This window comes from Hydra vulgaris, chromosome 10 (genome assembly GCF_038396675.1).
Source record: "Hydra vulgaris chromosome 10, alternate assembly HydraT2T_AEP".
Lineage (NCBI taxonomy): Eukaryota > Metazoa > Cnidaria > Hydrozoa > Anthoathecata > Hydridae > Hydra > Hydra vulgaris.
The window spans coordinates 47,362,518-47,381,563 of NC_088929.1; the positions used below are offsets into that span (position 1 = coordinate 47,362,518).

The 19,046-nt window shown below is 29.3% G+C and overlaps 1 protein-coding gene across 1 annotated transcript in view; it reads left to right on the top strand.

Annotated features, from left to right (window-relative positions):
- The first annotated feature begins 597 nt into the window (after positions 1-597).
- The window catches only part of LOC100215195 (uncharacterized), a 32,608-nt gene continuing 14,159 nt past the window's right edge, over positions 598-19,046 (top strand). Inside the window, exons 1-2 of the mRNA XM_065808175.1 lie at positions 598-2,737; positions 10,306-10,500. Coding sequence (XP_065664247.1) covers positions 644-2,737; positions 10,306-10,500 — 2,289 coding nt within the window. The 5' untranslated portion in view covers positions 598-643. The remainder of the gene's footprint in view (positions 2,738-10,305; positions 10,501-19,046) is intronic.

Consider the following 19,046-nt stretch of genomic DNA (forward strand, 5'->3'; position numbering starts at 1 on the left):
TGAAAAGTATGGTTCATTCCTTCATTTGGTAAATTTTTTGTTTGTTGTGTCAATCAGGTTATTTTGTCAAGACAACACTAGGATTCTTGGTGTTAACGACACCAACACACTACTGTTATCGACTTGTGAAATATTATTTTCGCATTTATGTTAGATTTAACATTATAGTTCAATATTTTCAAATGTTTTGTGTAAAATGACATGTCATTTAATCATATTGTTCATAAATTTTAAATTTCTTGTATATAAAGACATATTTGTGTTGTGCTTATTAATCTATCATGATATGTAAGGTATATTGTATTTTTATCGTAGATAATAATCTGTAGATTAATTTCATATCTTAATACTTAATATAGGTTTATTTTAAATTTAAGTATACTAAATTATAAAATACAAACAACTCACATTAATTAGAATTAGAGTTTTAGTATAACTTTTTGATTATAGTTTTAGATTTTAGATAATAATTTCCTTATTGTTATTTATAATTTATATATTATATATATTTTTTGTTAAAAACATTTTCAAAATTTTATTTTTATAAAATAAATGGAGTTATATATAATATGTGAGCCATTATTTAACTAATATTTTCATACTAATACTATTTTGTTATAGAGACTGATTAATTAAAAAAAGTATGGACAGACAAAATACAAGGTTTCAGTCTCACTTTGATCAGTATCCTATGTACCAGTCCCAAAGGTATTTAGATCAACAACAGAGTAGCCAGCAGCAACAATATCCTACTGAGAATGACAATTCTGAGTTAAAAGAATTTGGTGACATGGGTGCAGCTGTGAAAAAGTTTGCAGAAACTAGCTTTTCTAAGACTAGTAATTATGATTCAGTAGATATTGCTGAAAATATTCCTGAAATAAATGATTTTAACCCTTATAGAAAAAGTCATGGTTTAGTTGCTTGGGATAATTTTGGGGGACAAATTCCTGATCCATATCAAAGATTTGAAGATTTTAGAGGTTTAAACCCTGCTCAATTAAAGGCACTTTACAACTCAGGTTACAAGGCTCCTACTCCTATTCAAGCTCAAACATGGCCAATCGCAATGTATGATCGGGATGTTGTATCAATTGCAAAAACTGGTTCAGGTAAAACGCTAGCATTTTTATTACCAGCATATATGAAAATAAATCTCAGAAGATCTCAAGGTACAATTTCAGTATTAGTATTAGCCCCAACAAGAGAATTAGCTACACAAATTCAATTAGAAGCTGAAAAGTTTGGAAGTGTTGCTGGATATTATAGTGCTTGTGCTTATGGTGGCGCACCAAAACGTAATCAGCTACAAGCAATTAATTCTGGAATTTCTGTATTAGTAGCCACACCTGGTAGATTAAACGATTTTCTAGAATCTAATGAAGTTAACTTGTCATCAGTTTTTTATTTAGTTTTGGATGAAGCTGATAGAATGCTCGATATGGGCTTTGAACCACAAATTCGAACAATAATTCGATGTTTACCTCGTAAAAGACAAACACTGATGTTTTCAGCCACTTGGCCAGAAGAGGTAAGACGTTTAGCTGATGACTTTTTATATCAACCAGTTCATATTCGTCTTGGGATTGTTGGTGGTAGCACTAGTAGTGGCTTGCAAGCTAATGAAATGATTAAACAACATTTAATTTTATTAAATTCAGGTGAAGACAAGGATGGAGAACTTATTAATTTGATTAAATCAAGGTTTCATCAAAATAGGGATCTAGTTCTGATCTTTGTTGCTAGAAAAAACACCTGTGATTTTTTAACTAACATTTTAAATCGAGTGGGAATAGCAGCTTCTGCTATGCATGGTGATCGAGATCAAAAGTATAGGGAAAAAACTTTGGCTGCTTTTCGAGATGGTTCAAGACCTATAATGGTTGCTACAGATTTAGCTTCTCGGGGTATTGATGTTAAAGGTATCAGTGCTGTGATAAACTATGACCTTGCAAATAGTACAGAAGATTATGTTCATCGAATTGGAAGAACTGGGCGAGCTGGTATGTCTGGTGAGTCATTCACATTTCTCACGCGCAGCAATGATGATATTTGGAAAGCAATAGGAATTGTTGAAGTTATGGCAAAAACAGGTCAGTATCCTCCACCAGCTGTTCAGGAACTTATTAATCGGGTTAAAATGCGTCAAGAACAGAATAAAGAGCGTCGTGCTGCTGAAAATGAGCAGTTTTCAAAAGTTCTTATTGTTGCAGAGAAGCCTTCTGTTGCAAAAATGATAGCCGAACAATTATCTGGAGGACACTTTCGTACAAGACGTGGGAAAAGTCGTGCCAATCAGATTTTTGAATTTATAAAATGGTTTGGACCCGCTCAACAAAAATGTAAGTTAATGGTGACATCAGTGGTTGGCCATATTTTTGGATTAGGGTTTGCTGGTCGTCCAGACAGAGATATATCAAAGTTGTTTGATGCTTCAGTAGAAAAACAACTTGCTGATAGCACAAAAAAACTAAACATTGTTGACCATTTACAGGAATTAGGTCAAGAATCTGAATATCTTTTCCTGTGGTTGGACTGTGATAGAGAAGGGGAGAATATTGGTTTTGAGGTAATATCTTTAACTCAACAATGGATTCCTTATGATAATGTGTACAGAGCACGCTTTTCTGCACTCACAAAAACTGAACTCTCACAAGCATATGATAATCCTGTAAGACCTGATAAATATGCAGCAATGAGTGTGGATGCAAGACAGGAACTGGATCTCAAAATTGGGGTAATAATTTTTGTAATTGTCATCATGATTTTTTTAAATGTAAATGTTCTACACAAATGGGTTAAACAGTAATAGGCTGTGATTACTTAATTTGCCCTAATTTTACCCAAATAAAGCTAATTTAAATGTTATAACTTGTTCATAGAGAAATACCAGTCCTTTCATGTTGTGTTACACACTCTGTTTCCAACATCCAAATTCTATCTAACACTCCAGAAAAAGAAATATTCATACCCAATTATTTGTATCTTAATACTCTATAGTATAATAATTCTTGATAATGCAAAGCACTTTGACCTTCTCTAGTAAATCTGATCCAATCTTTACCTAAGTTCTCAGCTTGATTTTTTGTTCTTTAGAAAAACGTCACTAATTTATTTTTGCATTGTCTTTTTTTCCTGGTTTATTATCAACTATCATCAACATTAGTAAAAGACTATCATCGACATTTAAAGTGTTTCAGAGATAACTAAATTATCACATTACAACACACTAAACATGTATCCTGTACATTTTTCCTAAAATTTTTAGCAATGCATCTTTAGATGTTAGAAGTGAAGATGCTTCTTTGACTACACACTGGGGATATCTTGCCCATACCTCCTCTGCATCGCCTTGTCTAACTATATCTCCCAAATGATAAAAACTTACTTACACATGCTGTTTTGCAATCTTAATATCTTCTTTCATTATAAAATTCCCTAAATTCTATTGTTTCAAAAAATGAAATTTGGAATTTTTGTACGCTATTCAATATTTGAGATTTCAAGTTTTTAAGATTGTAATCATTAATTTCAAGAGAGCGTAACCATTAAATTTTCAAAACTGAAATCAATCAAAATTAAGTATTTACTGAAAAATTTCAGTAAAAGACTTTTTTTATTTGTGTCTGAAGAAATTATGTCAGAAAATAACAACTTAACCTCTAGTTAGTAACTTCTGCCATTATGACTGTTTTAATAGAAAATATTTTCCAAAATAATTTTGGCAGTTTTAAGTTCAAATAATGGCTATAATTTTTGTGAAAATCACTTTATATAGGTTTTTTATTTAGGTTAGGATTTTGGTTAGGTTTGCTTTGGATTTTGGTTTGGTTAGCTTTATTTAGGTTAGGATTTTGTATTTTTCACAGTATATTTTTACAATGCACAAATATTCAAGATATTGCTGATTTTTGCACAATTTGGTCACAAAATCGATATATCCAATAAGGTATTCAACCAGGGCAGAGTTAGAATTCGAAGAAAGTTCATTAGAGGTAGAGTTCGGACTGTTGTAATTGTAATGAAATCAATAACAGAAACAATTAACTATTGTTATTGTATTAACTTTTTTTACAAACAATAACAATACTTGTGCATTTCAATTATTTTTATACTGCAGTACAATAACAATAAATATTGTATTGCAATTCATCTTCATAATACAATAGCAATATCTGAAAAGGTATTGTAATGACCCACTACAATAACAATAAATATTGTATTGTAATTCATCTTTATAATGCAATAATAATTTATTGTTATTGTAATAAAAAAATTTATTGTAATTACCCACGTCAATAGTATAACTGATTCCATAATGCTGTAATTTATTACTCATTAACAATAAATTATTGTAATAAAAATAAATCATTTTCATGCGGTTTATGCAGTTAATTAATTAGTGAAGAGGTCATCTTCTGGTGGAAGATTTTAATATCAGTTTAGGCAAAAATAAAGTAAATAGTTATTTAATTACAAACGTATAATAAATTATATATTTGTATGATTTTGAATGAATATTATTAATGTTAATTCTAAATAACTTATTCTTTACACATTTATATTATTGAACTCAAAATAAATAAAAGTTTTATATGTAAATGGTTGCTAGAAATGGGTGCCACGAGCGCCCCTGAATTATATATATATACTTCTTTGGCTTTTCTGGCTTAACTTCTCCAAATTATTAAAATTTATATATGTAAAAGATTGCTAAAAACGAGCATCACAGGCACTATTGAATTTTCTAGTGTCTTAATGATAATAAATGTGTGGAAAAAAAATCTAAATACTTTAAAATACAATAGCTATTGGACTTTAAAACAGTAATACAATACACCACAACAGTTATTGTAATTGTTTTTCATCAAAACAGTACAATAGTTTTTAATTGTTTTTCATCCCAGCAATATAATTCAAAAGTTATTGTAATTGTTTCACAACACAATAGTTTTAGGATTTATGTATTCTTAAAACAAAAACAATACAATAGTTATTGTAACTGTTTTTCATCGAGGCAATATAATAACAATAAAGAATGTTTTAATTGCATCTCTGGTATTACAAAACAACATTATTGTATTGTGAAGTGTTATTGTATTTAAATTTTACAATTACAATTACAACTGAACCCTATTTAAAGGCCTGGGAAATCATGAAGAAGTAATATGGCTTTTCCTAATTTTCTTTCATATTTTTCTTAACTATGGCACACTAAAACTATATAAGTGTGTGTTTGTATATATATATATATATATATATATATATATATATATATATATATATATATATATATATATATATATATATATATATATATATATATATATATATATATTTATATATATATATATATATATATATCTATATATATATATATCTATATATATATATATATATATATATATATATATATATATATATATATATCTATATATATATCTATATATATATCTATATATATATATATATATATATATATATATATATATATATATATATATATATATATATATATATATATATATATATATATATATATACAAAACAACTTTTTCTATGGTACTTTAATTTTCATGCTTATACAGCAATCATCAGTCGTTGAATACAAAATCAAAAACAAAAAGATCTGCTAAAAATTACAAAATACTGTGTAGTGGGATCTTTAGGTCACTAAAAGACATGTTTGATGGCAACCAAAGACAAAAAAAAGTATTAGCTAATCACTGTGGAAGATAAGAGGAATTTATTCTTGTGCCTGCATTTTGAAATCAACTCATTTTGTTTATTTAACAAGTTTTCACCTTTATATGTTAAAATAAGGATAAATTTTTGATGAGGAGTTATAAGGATTGCAACGTTTCACTATTTTCCACAAGGGTATAAACAATGGTAAGCGAATTTGCAGATAAAACTTGATTTGAATAATGCATCTTGATAAGGAGGAATGGATTGTTTAAAAATATTTTCATTAGAAGAATTAGTTGACAATCTTAGTTTGATAGTTTGAGGAAGACTTTTTAGTATGCTAGGAGGGTGGTTAGAGACAGCATTTATATAGCTGATAGAATTACCAGGCTTGCAGTAAGTTGGAAAGAACTGTCATTAAGAATTAACATTAACGTTATGTAATTTTAAAATTGTTAAATAATTAACAATTTTAAAATTACAGCTGATGGATATAAAAAGATTATTATTTTACAAAATTTTCACAAAGTGCTTTTTAATTTTTTCATTTGTTGGTCACTCCGGTTTTTAAACACTGCTAGACCATCATCTCTATACAATCAGAATTCATCTTTATTTTAAGACTGTGATAGTTGAAACAAGGTAAATATTCCAACTAACTAACAAACTTCTGCGCCATCAAATGCACATGGTGACATTAAATAAACATACGGTTTTTTTAATCCTGGCTCCGCCATTGTTAAATAATAATGATTTCCTGGCGTGATTTATTAACTTTTTTTTTATCTTATTTTATAATTAAGTATTTTTCAGCCAAGGCTATAGCGTTCAGTAAATTTTCATTAATTGAAGGATAAAAATCAGTTATATCGAAAATTAAGAATTTGTATAGATGTTTTTATTACTTTGAAACCAATCTATAATGTTCTGTGAGTTTAACCACTGATTGATGCAAACTTTTTTTCTAAGATCACTATTTATTTTTGATCGAATAACTTTAGAAATTCTTCTAACTTCTAAAAAACTAAAGTTTTTTAGAAGTTAGAAGTATTTCTTAACTTCTAAAAAACTAAAGTTTTTTGCAGGGTTAAATAGCCAAACTGCAGGGTTGTTTAAAAAATTAACAGCCTTAAATATCAATATATAAACTGCCTTAAATATTGATATACACACACACACACACACACACACACACACACACACACACACACACACACACACACACAGACTATGTCAAAAAAGTCTATCACCCCCTGTTGATTCTTCAATAAAAACAAATTTTTATATGCTTAAATATAGATTTTTGACGTCAATTTTTTTTTCAATATTGAATTTATATCAAAAAACATTTTTATAACGAGAAATTAATATTCTTATACTTTAAACAAAAATTATCTACTAAATTGACTTTACACTTTTTTGACATACACTAAAAAAGTGTAAGTTTTTTTTTTTTTTTAAACATCTTTGCTTCCAACAAGGCTGCAAGCAACCACTAATTAAAGTTGGAAGTTACTGGAAGAGAAAAGATGAAGATTGTAGAGCAAGATAACGATTGACGGACGACTTAAAAGATTGCAAATTATATGAATCAGGAAAGCGAGATGTAGGAAGTGAATTCCAAAGAGCTAATGTTCGAGGAAAAAAACTAGATGAATAAGCGTTTTTGGAGCACTTAGGAACAGTCACAGAAAAAGGATGACACTTGATTGAATGACGAGTAACACGAGAATGAATTTTAGTAGATGGCACAAGAGACGCTAGCTCTTTAGAGCAGTGCCCATTATAGTATTTGTAGAAAAGAGAAAGAGAAGCAACATTACGACGATGTAATAATGGTTGGAGGTTGGCTGCAAGAGCAGGTCCAACTATGTTTACAATACGTTTTTGCACCTTGTCTAAAAGAGAAAGGGCATCATTAGAAGAACCGCCCCAGATATGGCAACAGTATTCCATACAAGGCCGGATTTGAGATTTATAGAGAATAGAATCCGAAGTAAGAAAGTGTCGAGCTCGATAAAGAGATGCAACCTTAGCAGATGCTAATTTTGCAACTGATTTGATATATGATTTCTAAGAAAGATTGGAGGTGAAAGTTAATCCTAAAAGATAAAGAGCAGATGACTCATCGAGTAAATCACCATTCATAAATATAGGAAGATCTAAATTATTGCGATAACGATTGGCTGAAAAAAATTGAGTTTTTATGTGTATTGAAGTTCACCAGCCACTGTGAGCCTCATGCTGTAGCAGAATTAAGATCCTTTTCAAGCTCAAATGAGGGTATTTGAGCAATCAGAGAGTGTTGGTTTCTTATAACGACAAGAATAAATGGTAGTATCATCAGCAAACAATGCCACCTTAGATGTGAGAATGTCTGGAAGATTGTTAATGTAAATTAAATAGAGTATAGGGCCAAGGATAGAACCTTGAGGAACCCCTGAAGTTACAGAATAAGAAGAAAAGTGCTATCCATCGAGGACAACTTTTATACTACGACTGGAAAAGAAGGATTAAATGATCTTAAAGATGTTGCCAGATACACCATAAGAAGAAAGCTTATGGAGAAGACCAGCATGCCAAACTTTATCAAAAGCTTTAGAAATTTCAAGAGCGATGACCTTAACCTCTCCACCTTTATCTAATGCACTATAAAACCTATCAGTTATTACTGTTAGCAAATCAGCTGTAGAACGAGAAGATCGAAATCCATATTGATGGTTAGAAAGTAAGTTATTAGATTCATAATGAGAAATTAGGTGTTTGTTAATTAAAGATTCAAAAACCTTCCTTATGATAGTAAGAAGACTAATCAGATTGTAGTTAAACAAATCAGATCACTCTCCAGAATTTTTGAAGATAGGGATAACAGATGCCGCTTTTTAGCAGGCTGGAAAACAAGAGTCTGATAAGCACTTGATGAATAGTTTTGAGACGACAGCTTTGGAGAACACTTCTGCAAGACAATAACAGGTATGTTGTCCAGGCCACAAGCTGTAGAAGATTCTAGGCAGGAAATCACTTTAGATACAGAAGCTGGAGTGATACGAATCATCCTCTAATCATTTTTTATCTTTTCTGTTGTTAACTTAGTAAAATTGCAGAAAAAAGCCAAAAACAAACAGATTTTATTGATAGAAGTTATTCTAATTTTTTAACAAAGTTTGTTTTCTTTTTAGGTTCCTAATAAAAAAATCATGGTGAAAAGATAGAAAGTTCATGAATCTGTAAAAAAACTGATCCTGGGACACTATAAAAGTGGAAAAAGATATAAAACTATTTCTAAAATAGTAAATGTTAAGCCTAATAGTGTAGGAAATATCATTAGAAAATATAAAAAAAGGGTACTCTAAAAAATTAGCCAAGAAAAGGGTGCCCAGCTAAGACTACCTAATGCATTGATAGAGAAATTGTTCGAAAAGTTGAACAAGATTGAGGATTATCTGCACCAAAGCTTGCAAAAGATTTACAAACAGATCATGGTATAACTGTAAATCCTCAAACTGTTCACAATCGCTTATAAAATCAATGTTATGTAGGTAGAGTTGCTCCAAAAAACCCTTTTTTGAGTAAAAAGAAAAGATTGGCTTGGGCTAAGAAACATTCAAATTGGACTATTGACCAATGGCAAAGAGTTTTATGGTTCGATGAAATAAAAATATGTTTGTTTGGTTCTGATGGTATCATACACAAATGGAGAAAAATTGGTGAACGCATAAGTCCTAAATTTATGAGACCAACTGTCAAGCATTGAGGAGATAACATTTAGCTTTATTATAATATTTCAATATGATATATACTTCTAACTAATTTTTTTCTCTTATCATAGGTCGAATGATGGTTTGGGACTCTTTTGCTTGAAGTGGTGTTGGCAAACTCGAACTCATTAATGGAATAATGACAAAAGAGGTTTATACTGATATTCAGAAGCGAAAACTGAGATCAAGCGCCAAAAGTGCTGGCTTATCTCGTAATTTTATCTTTCAACTGGATGGAGATCCTAAACACACATCAAAGTTAGCTACTGAGTGGTTAAAGAAAAACGGTGTTAAGATGTTAGATTGGGTTCCTTAGTCAGCAGACCTAAATCCGATTGAAAATTTATGGAATCTTTTTAAAATTAAAGTAGCTGATCAAAAACCATCCAGTTTGTCGCGATTAAAGGCAATTCTCATTTGAGGAGTGGGAAAAGTTTGACACACAATGGCTTAAAAACTTTGTAAATTCAATGCCTAAAAGATGTCTTGCAGTCATCAAGGCAAAAGGCGCACAAATAGAATATTAATTTTATATTAGCAAAATAATTATATAAAATAATAAGGGGTAATACACTTTTTTGACTTGCACTTTTTCTAATTTAGTGGATAATTTTTGTTTTAAATATAAGAATATTAATTTCTTGTTATAAAAATGTTTTTTGATATAAATTCAATATTAAAAAAAAAATTTGGGTCAAAAATCTAAATTTAAGCATATAAAAATCATCAGGGTGATGACTTTTTTGACATGTATATTATTTTTCTCATTTAGTTTTTGTTTTATCAAGATATTAAGTTGTTTGCATCTTCAATAATAAATACAAGTATTTTATGTAAATATTTATTATTTTAATTTCAGGTAGCATTTTCAAGATTAATGACTCGTGCATTTTTGGACATGGCAAAAGAAAAGTTTCGTTTAAAAGACCAAAAAGTTGTTAGTTATGGTCCTTGTCAAACACCAACACTTTGGTTTTGTGTACAGCGTCATAAAGAGATTCAGAATTTCAAATCAACACCATTTTATGTTGTCTCTGTTGTTGTCAACATTCAGGTAGGCTAATTTTACGGTATTATATAATTTTTATCAAAATATTCTATGGTAATCAATAAAATTAAAACATTTGTGATGGTAAATGTCTTATTGAATAGTTTACTTGAGAATATCTTAACATTATTAAGATATATAAAAATACCAATAATAAACTTAATTTGTTGGTAAACATAACAATCAAAAATCAAAGAAAAAAAAAATCAAAAACTGCAAAGATAAAACATATAATGCAATAAAAAAAGTAATCTTTATTTACCTGCATTTTTTTTTTAATCATTTTTTTAAATTTACGATTAGTATAATATAATTACATGATATTCTCTTAAATTTACTTACCACCTTTACACTCACCTGTTCTATTTGATGTTTTTGTTACATATTTTAATTGATTCTAAAACAACATAATGTAATGAAAGTTTTTTTAACATTTTTTTTTACCAAATTCTGTTAAAAAGTATTATTTTAAAAGACCTTGATGGTCTACTCAGTTTCATATGATTTTAATTTTTTTAAATTTAGATTCAACCCATTAAAATAATAACAAAATGCTTTCCACTAATGAAAAGTATTATTAAAAACTATAACCAAGTTAAACTAAAAAAAATAATCATTACTAAACAAGGAAAAAGTATATTTGAAGTGTTACTCGTCATTTAAAGTATAACTAGAGTTGTCTAATATAAATTGGTGTTTTGTTTTCCTTAAAATTTGTGCTAACAACAACTATTATCTTTTTTGGGAGAAATTTTTTAGTTTTTGCAGTAAGTATTTAAAAAAAAAATACATGTCACATGTTAAAATCTTTAAAATTAAAAAATATGTGCTAAAATCTTTAAATTTAAATAACATGGGTTGTTAAAATTAAAAGACTTATTAATCCTTGCTTTGTTAAAAGCCTCTTATAACACTGGCCAACAATAAATTTGCACCAGCTTTAATTTTAGGCTTACTAGATGTAGTTTTTCACGCTGATTCCAAATCTGTGTGAAAAACTACATCTGTGTATATTTCACACTGAAACTATATATTAATGCAAAAAACACACATACATTATCTCAAGAATCAGACGTGCTGATTCCAGCACGTCTGAATCTTGAGATAATGTATGTGTGTTTTTTGCATTAATATATAGTTTCAGTGTGAAATATACTAATGTTTCTTTATTTTCAGGGTAATTATTTCAATAAAATTAACTTTATATAATGCCTAGAAATTGCAAAAATTCACCAGACGCCTTTTGCTACATTTGTGAGCAATTTACATTGTCAAGGCAGCGAAAGAAAATCACTCCAGAAATCTCGAAAATTTACAAGCTGTATTTCGGTTGTCTTTTGGGAGATCAAGATAAAACTTGGGCACCACATGTGGTTTGTTATAGTTGTTGCAGCTTATTACGAGATTGGATCAACAACCGAAGGTCTTCTTTTCGATTTGCTAAACAGATGATTTGGAGGGAACCAAAAGATCATTACAATGACTACTATTTTTGCGCTGTTAATACTGCTGGATTTTTGTCGAAAAATAAGCACCAAATTGTGTACCTGAATTTGGATTCGGCCATGAGGCCTGTTCCTCATGACAGTACCCTGCTCATTCCAGTACCACCAGCTGATGGATTAGACTCTGTTGATGACAAATGTGTTGTTGATGTTGAACGTCAAAATGCGGCTGATGTTGACTTTGATCCAGATATTGACGGTGAAGAGCCCAAAGTTTTCACACATGGTGAACTGAATTAATTTGGTTAGAATAATTTGGTTATTTTTTAATAATTTGGTTAGAGACTTGTCCCTTTCCAAGGAAAAGGCTGACCTTTTGGCGTCAAGACTAAAAGAAAAGAATTTGTTAGCAGTTGGTTTCAAAGTATCCCACTTTCGAAAGCGCAACAACAATTTATCTAGGTTTTTCACCATTGATGGACCCTTGTGCTACTGCAATAATGTCAATGGCCTTTTCAAAAATTTTTCCCAAGTGCATTTGCCTCGTGATTGGAGCCTCTTCATTGATTCATCCAAGAGGAGTTTGAAGGCCGTGTTGTTGCATATTGGCAATCAAAAGCCATGTATTCCAATTGCTCATTCTGTACACTTGAATGAAACTCACGAAAATATGAAAATATTACTAGACGCTATTGATTACAAAACTCATCTGTGGAACATTTGTGGTGATTTGAAAGTGATTAGTATGTTAATGGGTATGCAAACAAGGTTTACCAAGTTCTGCTGCTTTCTTTGTTTATCGGATAGTCGTGCTGTGAACGAACATTACATAAAACGTGATTGGATGTTGAGAACTGAATACAAACCCGGTGTGAGCAGCATTCACCATATTCCGCTGGTTGATCCAGACAAAATATTTTTGCCACCGCTTCACATCAAGCTTGATTTCATGAAAAACTTTGTAAAAGCGTTAGGTAAAACTGAATCAGCAGGTTTTCAATACTTGGTTGAGAAGTTTCCCAAAATTAGTGCAGCGAAACTCAAAGAAGGCGTTTTTGTTGGACCCCAAATTCGAGAGGTTTTGAAAGACCATGGATTTGAAGAGTCACTTACTTCCAACGAAAAGAAGCGTAGAAAGCGTTTGTATGGGTTTTGGAAGAACTTCTTGGGGAATCACAAATCGTGTGAATATGAAAATTGTATTCAAAAGCTACTCGATTCGTTCCAAAAAGTGGGCTGTCGTATGTCATTGAAAATGCATTTTCAGCATTCGCATTTGGCATTTTTTCATGAAAATTCGGGCTTTGTGAGTGATGAACATGGTGAACGATTCCACCAAGATATTTAAGTGATGGAAAAGCCTTACCAAAGATTTTGGAATGAAAGCATGTTAGCTAACTACTGTTGGATACTTTATCGTGATGGACCGGAAAAAGTCTACAAAAGGAAGTCATATTCACAGAGATTTTAGGTGATTTATATGCTTTAGTCAACAGTCTTTAAACTATTAAATGTGTATAAATGTTTACTAATAAAGCTAGTCACAGAGACTTTGGCTTATTTGTATAGAAACATAAGTGGTGCTTGAAATATTGAATGTTTATCAATGTTTATGCATAGGGATAAAGGACAGAATGTCCGAAAATTACAGAAAAGTACTTTAAAAACAACCTATTAGAATAAAAAAAAACATATGATACTGTTAAAGAGATTTTTAGTAAACAAAAAAGATATAGCAAAGTCTTGCTGAGCATGATTGCCAAACACAACACTCAGATCTCTAATCTTACAACATCTCAGATCAATGTAAAATTAAGTAGCAGCAAAATTTAATGATTTTTTTGTAAACTTCCAAAGCAAAAGCCCTGTCCAAACTTCCCAAGCAAAAGCCCTGTTTAATTTTCAAACTATTAAAGTATGATAAAAAGTTTTTATTTAAAAACCTTACTTATAGAAAACTTGGTTGCTTAATCAGAAACTATATTGAAGACCCTTTTCGACAGCGTTGAAAAGGGTCTTCAATAGTATTTGGGCGCTGTTCAAATTCAAAAATTGAGGACCTTTTTTTTTTCTACAACAAATATTGTTTGTTTTTTTTCTCCTGAAAAATGCCTTCATACGACAATGCTTCTGCCAAATTTCCTTATGGCAGCCGCTGGCATGTTGGGTACCGCCGCCCAAATTATTTGTCTAGAATAGTCCCTGTCAATAAAAGAATTTAAATTAAATGAAGCAAGCAGACTATGATTCTATTTCTTTTGAATGACTTTATTTATTATTTTAAAACAGGAGTAGATTAGTACTACTAAGAGATCTAATTACAAATTATAAACATATATCACTGTTAACATGATGTATCATGCAAAATTTTTGAAGAAAAACAATCTTTTTGAAGGAAAAAAATTTATAACCAAAACTAATCATTTCTAGTGTAACTTGATTTTCAAACAAGTTACACTAGAAAATATGTACTTATGCAACTTGTTATAATTATCAACAGAGCATCTTCTCATAATAAATTTACTTCAAGTATATTTTCAGACATGGTAGAAGTATTTAATACTGTAAACCATTAGATTTTGTTAAAAAAAAACTAAAATATTGCAATCAAAATATTGTCAATCAAGATTCATAAGTTGATTTTTTCTAATAATACAATTTTTTTTTACCCAAGATTACTGATGATAAGATTTTTTTAACTTTAAATTCTCTAATTTAAGTTCTTCCTGTCGTGTAAATATACTTAACTATATTTTTTATTTAGTATTTTGTATTGCATGTTGTATCGATGGCTATAGGCAAAGGGGCAAAACACGAAATAATTAAGACATAAATAAAGAGTAATCTAGAAAAAAATATTTTTGGTGGCATCACCCACATCACAAATTAGTATCTGGTAAGGGGTGCTATAAAAACACTTAAAAAAAAGGTTCTTGGAGAAGGGACAATAATAGGATATTAACAATATTGAAAAAGCGTCGTTTAAACCCCTGTCATGCCATTTTTAATCTCTGCATAAGAGGGTTTGTTCATGTAACTCAGACTCTGTATTCTGCCACTGCTTGAATGTTAGTGGCAATCAACCATGACCAAATTTCATTGAGGTTGTTCCTTGCAAACTTTAAGTTTGTCTTTTTAAAATCAACATCAGCTAAGATACCTCTCTCATTCAGATGGTTGCTTTTAGTTATTAAATCGCAATATTAATTCACTGCCATAAGACTGTGAAGCATGGTGGAGGCAATGTAATGGTCTGGGGGTGCTTTTCTGCTAACGGTCTAGGTCCAATACATCGAAACAATGGAATAATGGACCGTTTCATGTATAAAAATATCCTGAAAGATGTTATGTTACCTCATGCTGAATGGAATATGCCAATAAAATGGGTTTTTCAGCAAGACAACGATCCAAAAGACAAATCCAAAAGGTCTGGGCAGCGATTCCACAAAGTTTCATTGATCACCTTATCGAATCTATGCCTCGAAGGCTGTGATCGACAACAAAGAATTCGCCACGAAATATTGATAGCGAAATACAGCTTGGTCAACATTTTGTCGAGTTGCACTTGTTTTGTCCAGAAGGAAATCAACTTTTATTTAATACTTTTGATTAATTTATTAATTTTCATGTACAAATAATGAACTTTGTGATGAATAAAACTTGAAGAACTTTGTCTCTAAATAGTTACATAGTTATTTCTCTAAATTGAAAAAATGCAGCACTTTTATATAAAGAAACTAAATTAGCATTATTTGGTTGCGCTTGTTTTGTCCGATACTGTATATGTATTATTATGTCAACATTCCTATCATAGTCACTATTAGTGATACAAAAGCGATCTTCAGTACTCTCTTCGATTTTTTCTAAATTTTTTTTTTTATTTTTTTTCTTTTCCAATTAAATTTTTCCATATTCTAATCTCAAATAGAAGATGGTAAAGGCGATACCATTTTGAAAATATTTTTATTTAATTTAAAGCAATATCAAATTTAAACATTTTCTATAAATACGCTTTTGTTAGGATTTTTTTTTTTTTCTATTTGAACAAAAGAATTTGTCTTCTAAAATTCTCTTGTTCAAATAATTTTGCTTTTTAAATTTTAAATTTAAAAAAAAAAAAAAAAAAAGGAAAGATTTAAAAGAAATTTGATGCTCAATAATCATAAATTTAATTGCAGCCGTATCCATAATACTCTTTGGAATAGTGAGGATCATTCCTGAAAAGTAAAGGTATATCTAGCTACAGTAACAGATTTATAACATAGTGCAAGTGAGTAAGAAAGTCTTATTAAAATCGTAAACATTTTGAATGGTTAATTATTTCTTAGTTTCTTGAAAGTAGTTTTGAAACATTAGTAGAAACATTTTATTGCAAACATTAAACCATTGATTATTGCAAACATTAAAACCAAAAATTAAATTATAAAAAAATTTAAATTAAAAAAAATAAATTATTTTACTTCTGTTCAAAGAAATTTTTTTCCAAAAAAATAATTTAAGCATATATTAACTATAATTGAAATATAATTCAATTTGTTAAACCAAATTTTTTTCATTCACTTTTTATTGCAAAACAATTTGAAAAATTAATTAAACTTCAGTTTTTAATAGTACGCAAGATCAAGGAAAAATGAATTATCAAGATTTTTATTCAAACTCAACCCTTCTCCCCTTACCGCAAAGCGGTAAGAGGAGGGGGGGGGGAGGATTTTTTTTTTTTTTTGCAACAAGATTTTTTTTGAATTAATTCAAGCCCTGCGGTTTTCAATCTTCAAAACTTAGCATTTGCTAAAGTTCCTTCTCTTTATTATGCTTGCCATTATCTTACTCCTGATTCAATTCTCTACCTATATAAAACTTTTATTTGTATCTAACCTTGAGAAAAAATCTTACCTATATAAAACTTTTATTTAATATCTAACTTTAAGAATAAAAATGGATAAAAATCAGCAAAATATGTTAAACTTTATAAAAGTAACATATATTACAGGCTTGGACAGAAATGACATGCAATCGCACGCTGTATCTGACCACGCTTATAATTTTTTTTCTTTACAATTTGACTACGGCTGTTTTGATGTTTTAACAATTTAAATGCAATTTAAAAATTTTTTATGTCATGAATAACTTTTTATCGTTGATCTTTTCTGAAGTTTTTTATTTTACGCAAAGGCTTTAAGTAAAATAAAAAATTAATTATAATGATTGTTTAAAATAAACACATTTTGTGTAAATTAACAAAAAAATATTATATATAAATTTTTTTATGTAGGCATGTATTTTTTATAATGAATTTAAACATTTGAAATTATTTTTCTATGTCTTTCTAAAAATCTTTTAAAATAACATTCGTTCTAGTTACTTAAAATTATGAATAATTTAAATAAAATCTTCGCTGCAATTGAATGATTTAGTTGCTTTATTTTATTTGTTTGTATTTTTAAAAAGAGTTGTTTAAATTTTTTTTTTTTAGCTTGACTTAATCAGAGCATGAAATAATTAAAAATTACTATTTTAAAAAGACTTCGTTATTCAAAAATAATATATATAACACTTTTTTTTTTTTGCACTTGCGTAATTTCTTTTTTGAATTGAAAATTTGGAATTGTTTTCATTTTATTAAGTTTTTTTTTTTAATTTACTTCCTAGTTTAAGTTTAGCTTTTTTTGCATTTCTAAAATCATTTCTAAAACATCTAAACAGTCGTGGTCAAGCTCGATCGTACACCGTTCTGTCCAAACCTGATGTTAGGGGTCTCCGCTATGCAACAAAAATTTTTTTTTAACTATATATATTTAAAATAGTCAATGTAGCAGAACCTTGCAGCACCAGGTTAAAAGATAGTTGATACAACAGCACTTCCTTGTAGCAGCAGGGTATAAGATAGTTGACTAATTTTAATTTGCATTTTTAGACTAATATTTGTCTCTCACATAACATTTCTGGATGAATTTATAGATTTACTTAAAACAATAGCATCAACAGGTTGCACATGCCTTATAGCTGGTGATATAAATATAGATACTAAAGATACTAAAGACCTATTTAGCAAAAGCTTCAAAGAAATACTAGATGTACTAAATCTTACAAGTCAAAGGACCAACTCATAAAATGGGACACATACTAGATGTATAAACTAATAAGCCAGATGAAATATCAGTAATTATGCTTGCTGTGACAGACTTAGGTTTAAGTGACCATTTTCTCATTGATTTTAAACTAGAACAAGCAAATAGAAAAAAAGCTATACCATACTATCACATACAGGAATTTAAAAACAGTGGACATAAAGTCCTTTAACAATGAAATATCAAGAAAGAAACCAGAAATATCATCAGCTGAAAATATGAAAGACAAAATAACCATATCCAATAATGAAATCCAAATAATCCAAATAATGAAAGAGATAGTGCAGAAACATGTTCCTTTGCAAACAAAAAGAGTAAAAATAGTCAAAACAGCTCTTTGGTTTGATGGAGAATATATGCAACTTACGCAAAAACCAAGAAAAGCAGAAAAATTGTTTATTAGAACAAAAAATGGAAGTGACAAAAAAAAAATAGGTACCTTAGGAAAAAAACAACAATAATTGCTTATATAAAAAAAGAACATATTTCTCTAAGCTATTAGATAAAAACACTATAAGTAAAAATCTATTCTTAATGGTAAACAAGCTACTAGATAAAACTCAAGAATATGTACTACCAATAGCTAATTGAGACAAAGAACTAGCTAACAATGTAAATAATTATTTTACTGAAAAAATCAGAAAACTCAGGTCTATTCTTCAAATATCTTAAACAAAGATAAACACATCAGATTATAATGGTCGATTTTTAAGAAATTTTGGTCCAGTGACATATGAAGAAATTTACGAAATAACCATGTCATTTAGAGTAAAATGTTCTTCTGATGAAACGATTCCAGTATATCTACTATGGAATAATTTACAAACATTTATACATATATGGATTGAAATAGTAAACCTATCGCTAGAATCAAGCAGCATGGATTGTCTAAAAGATGCTACATTACTTCCAATAATAAAGAAGTTAGACTCTACCACTTATACTGGAGGCTTCAAAAATTATAGGCCAATTATAGTTA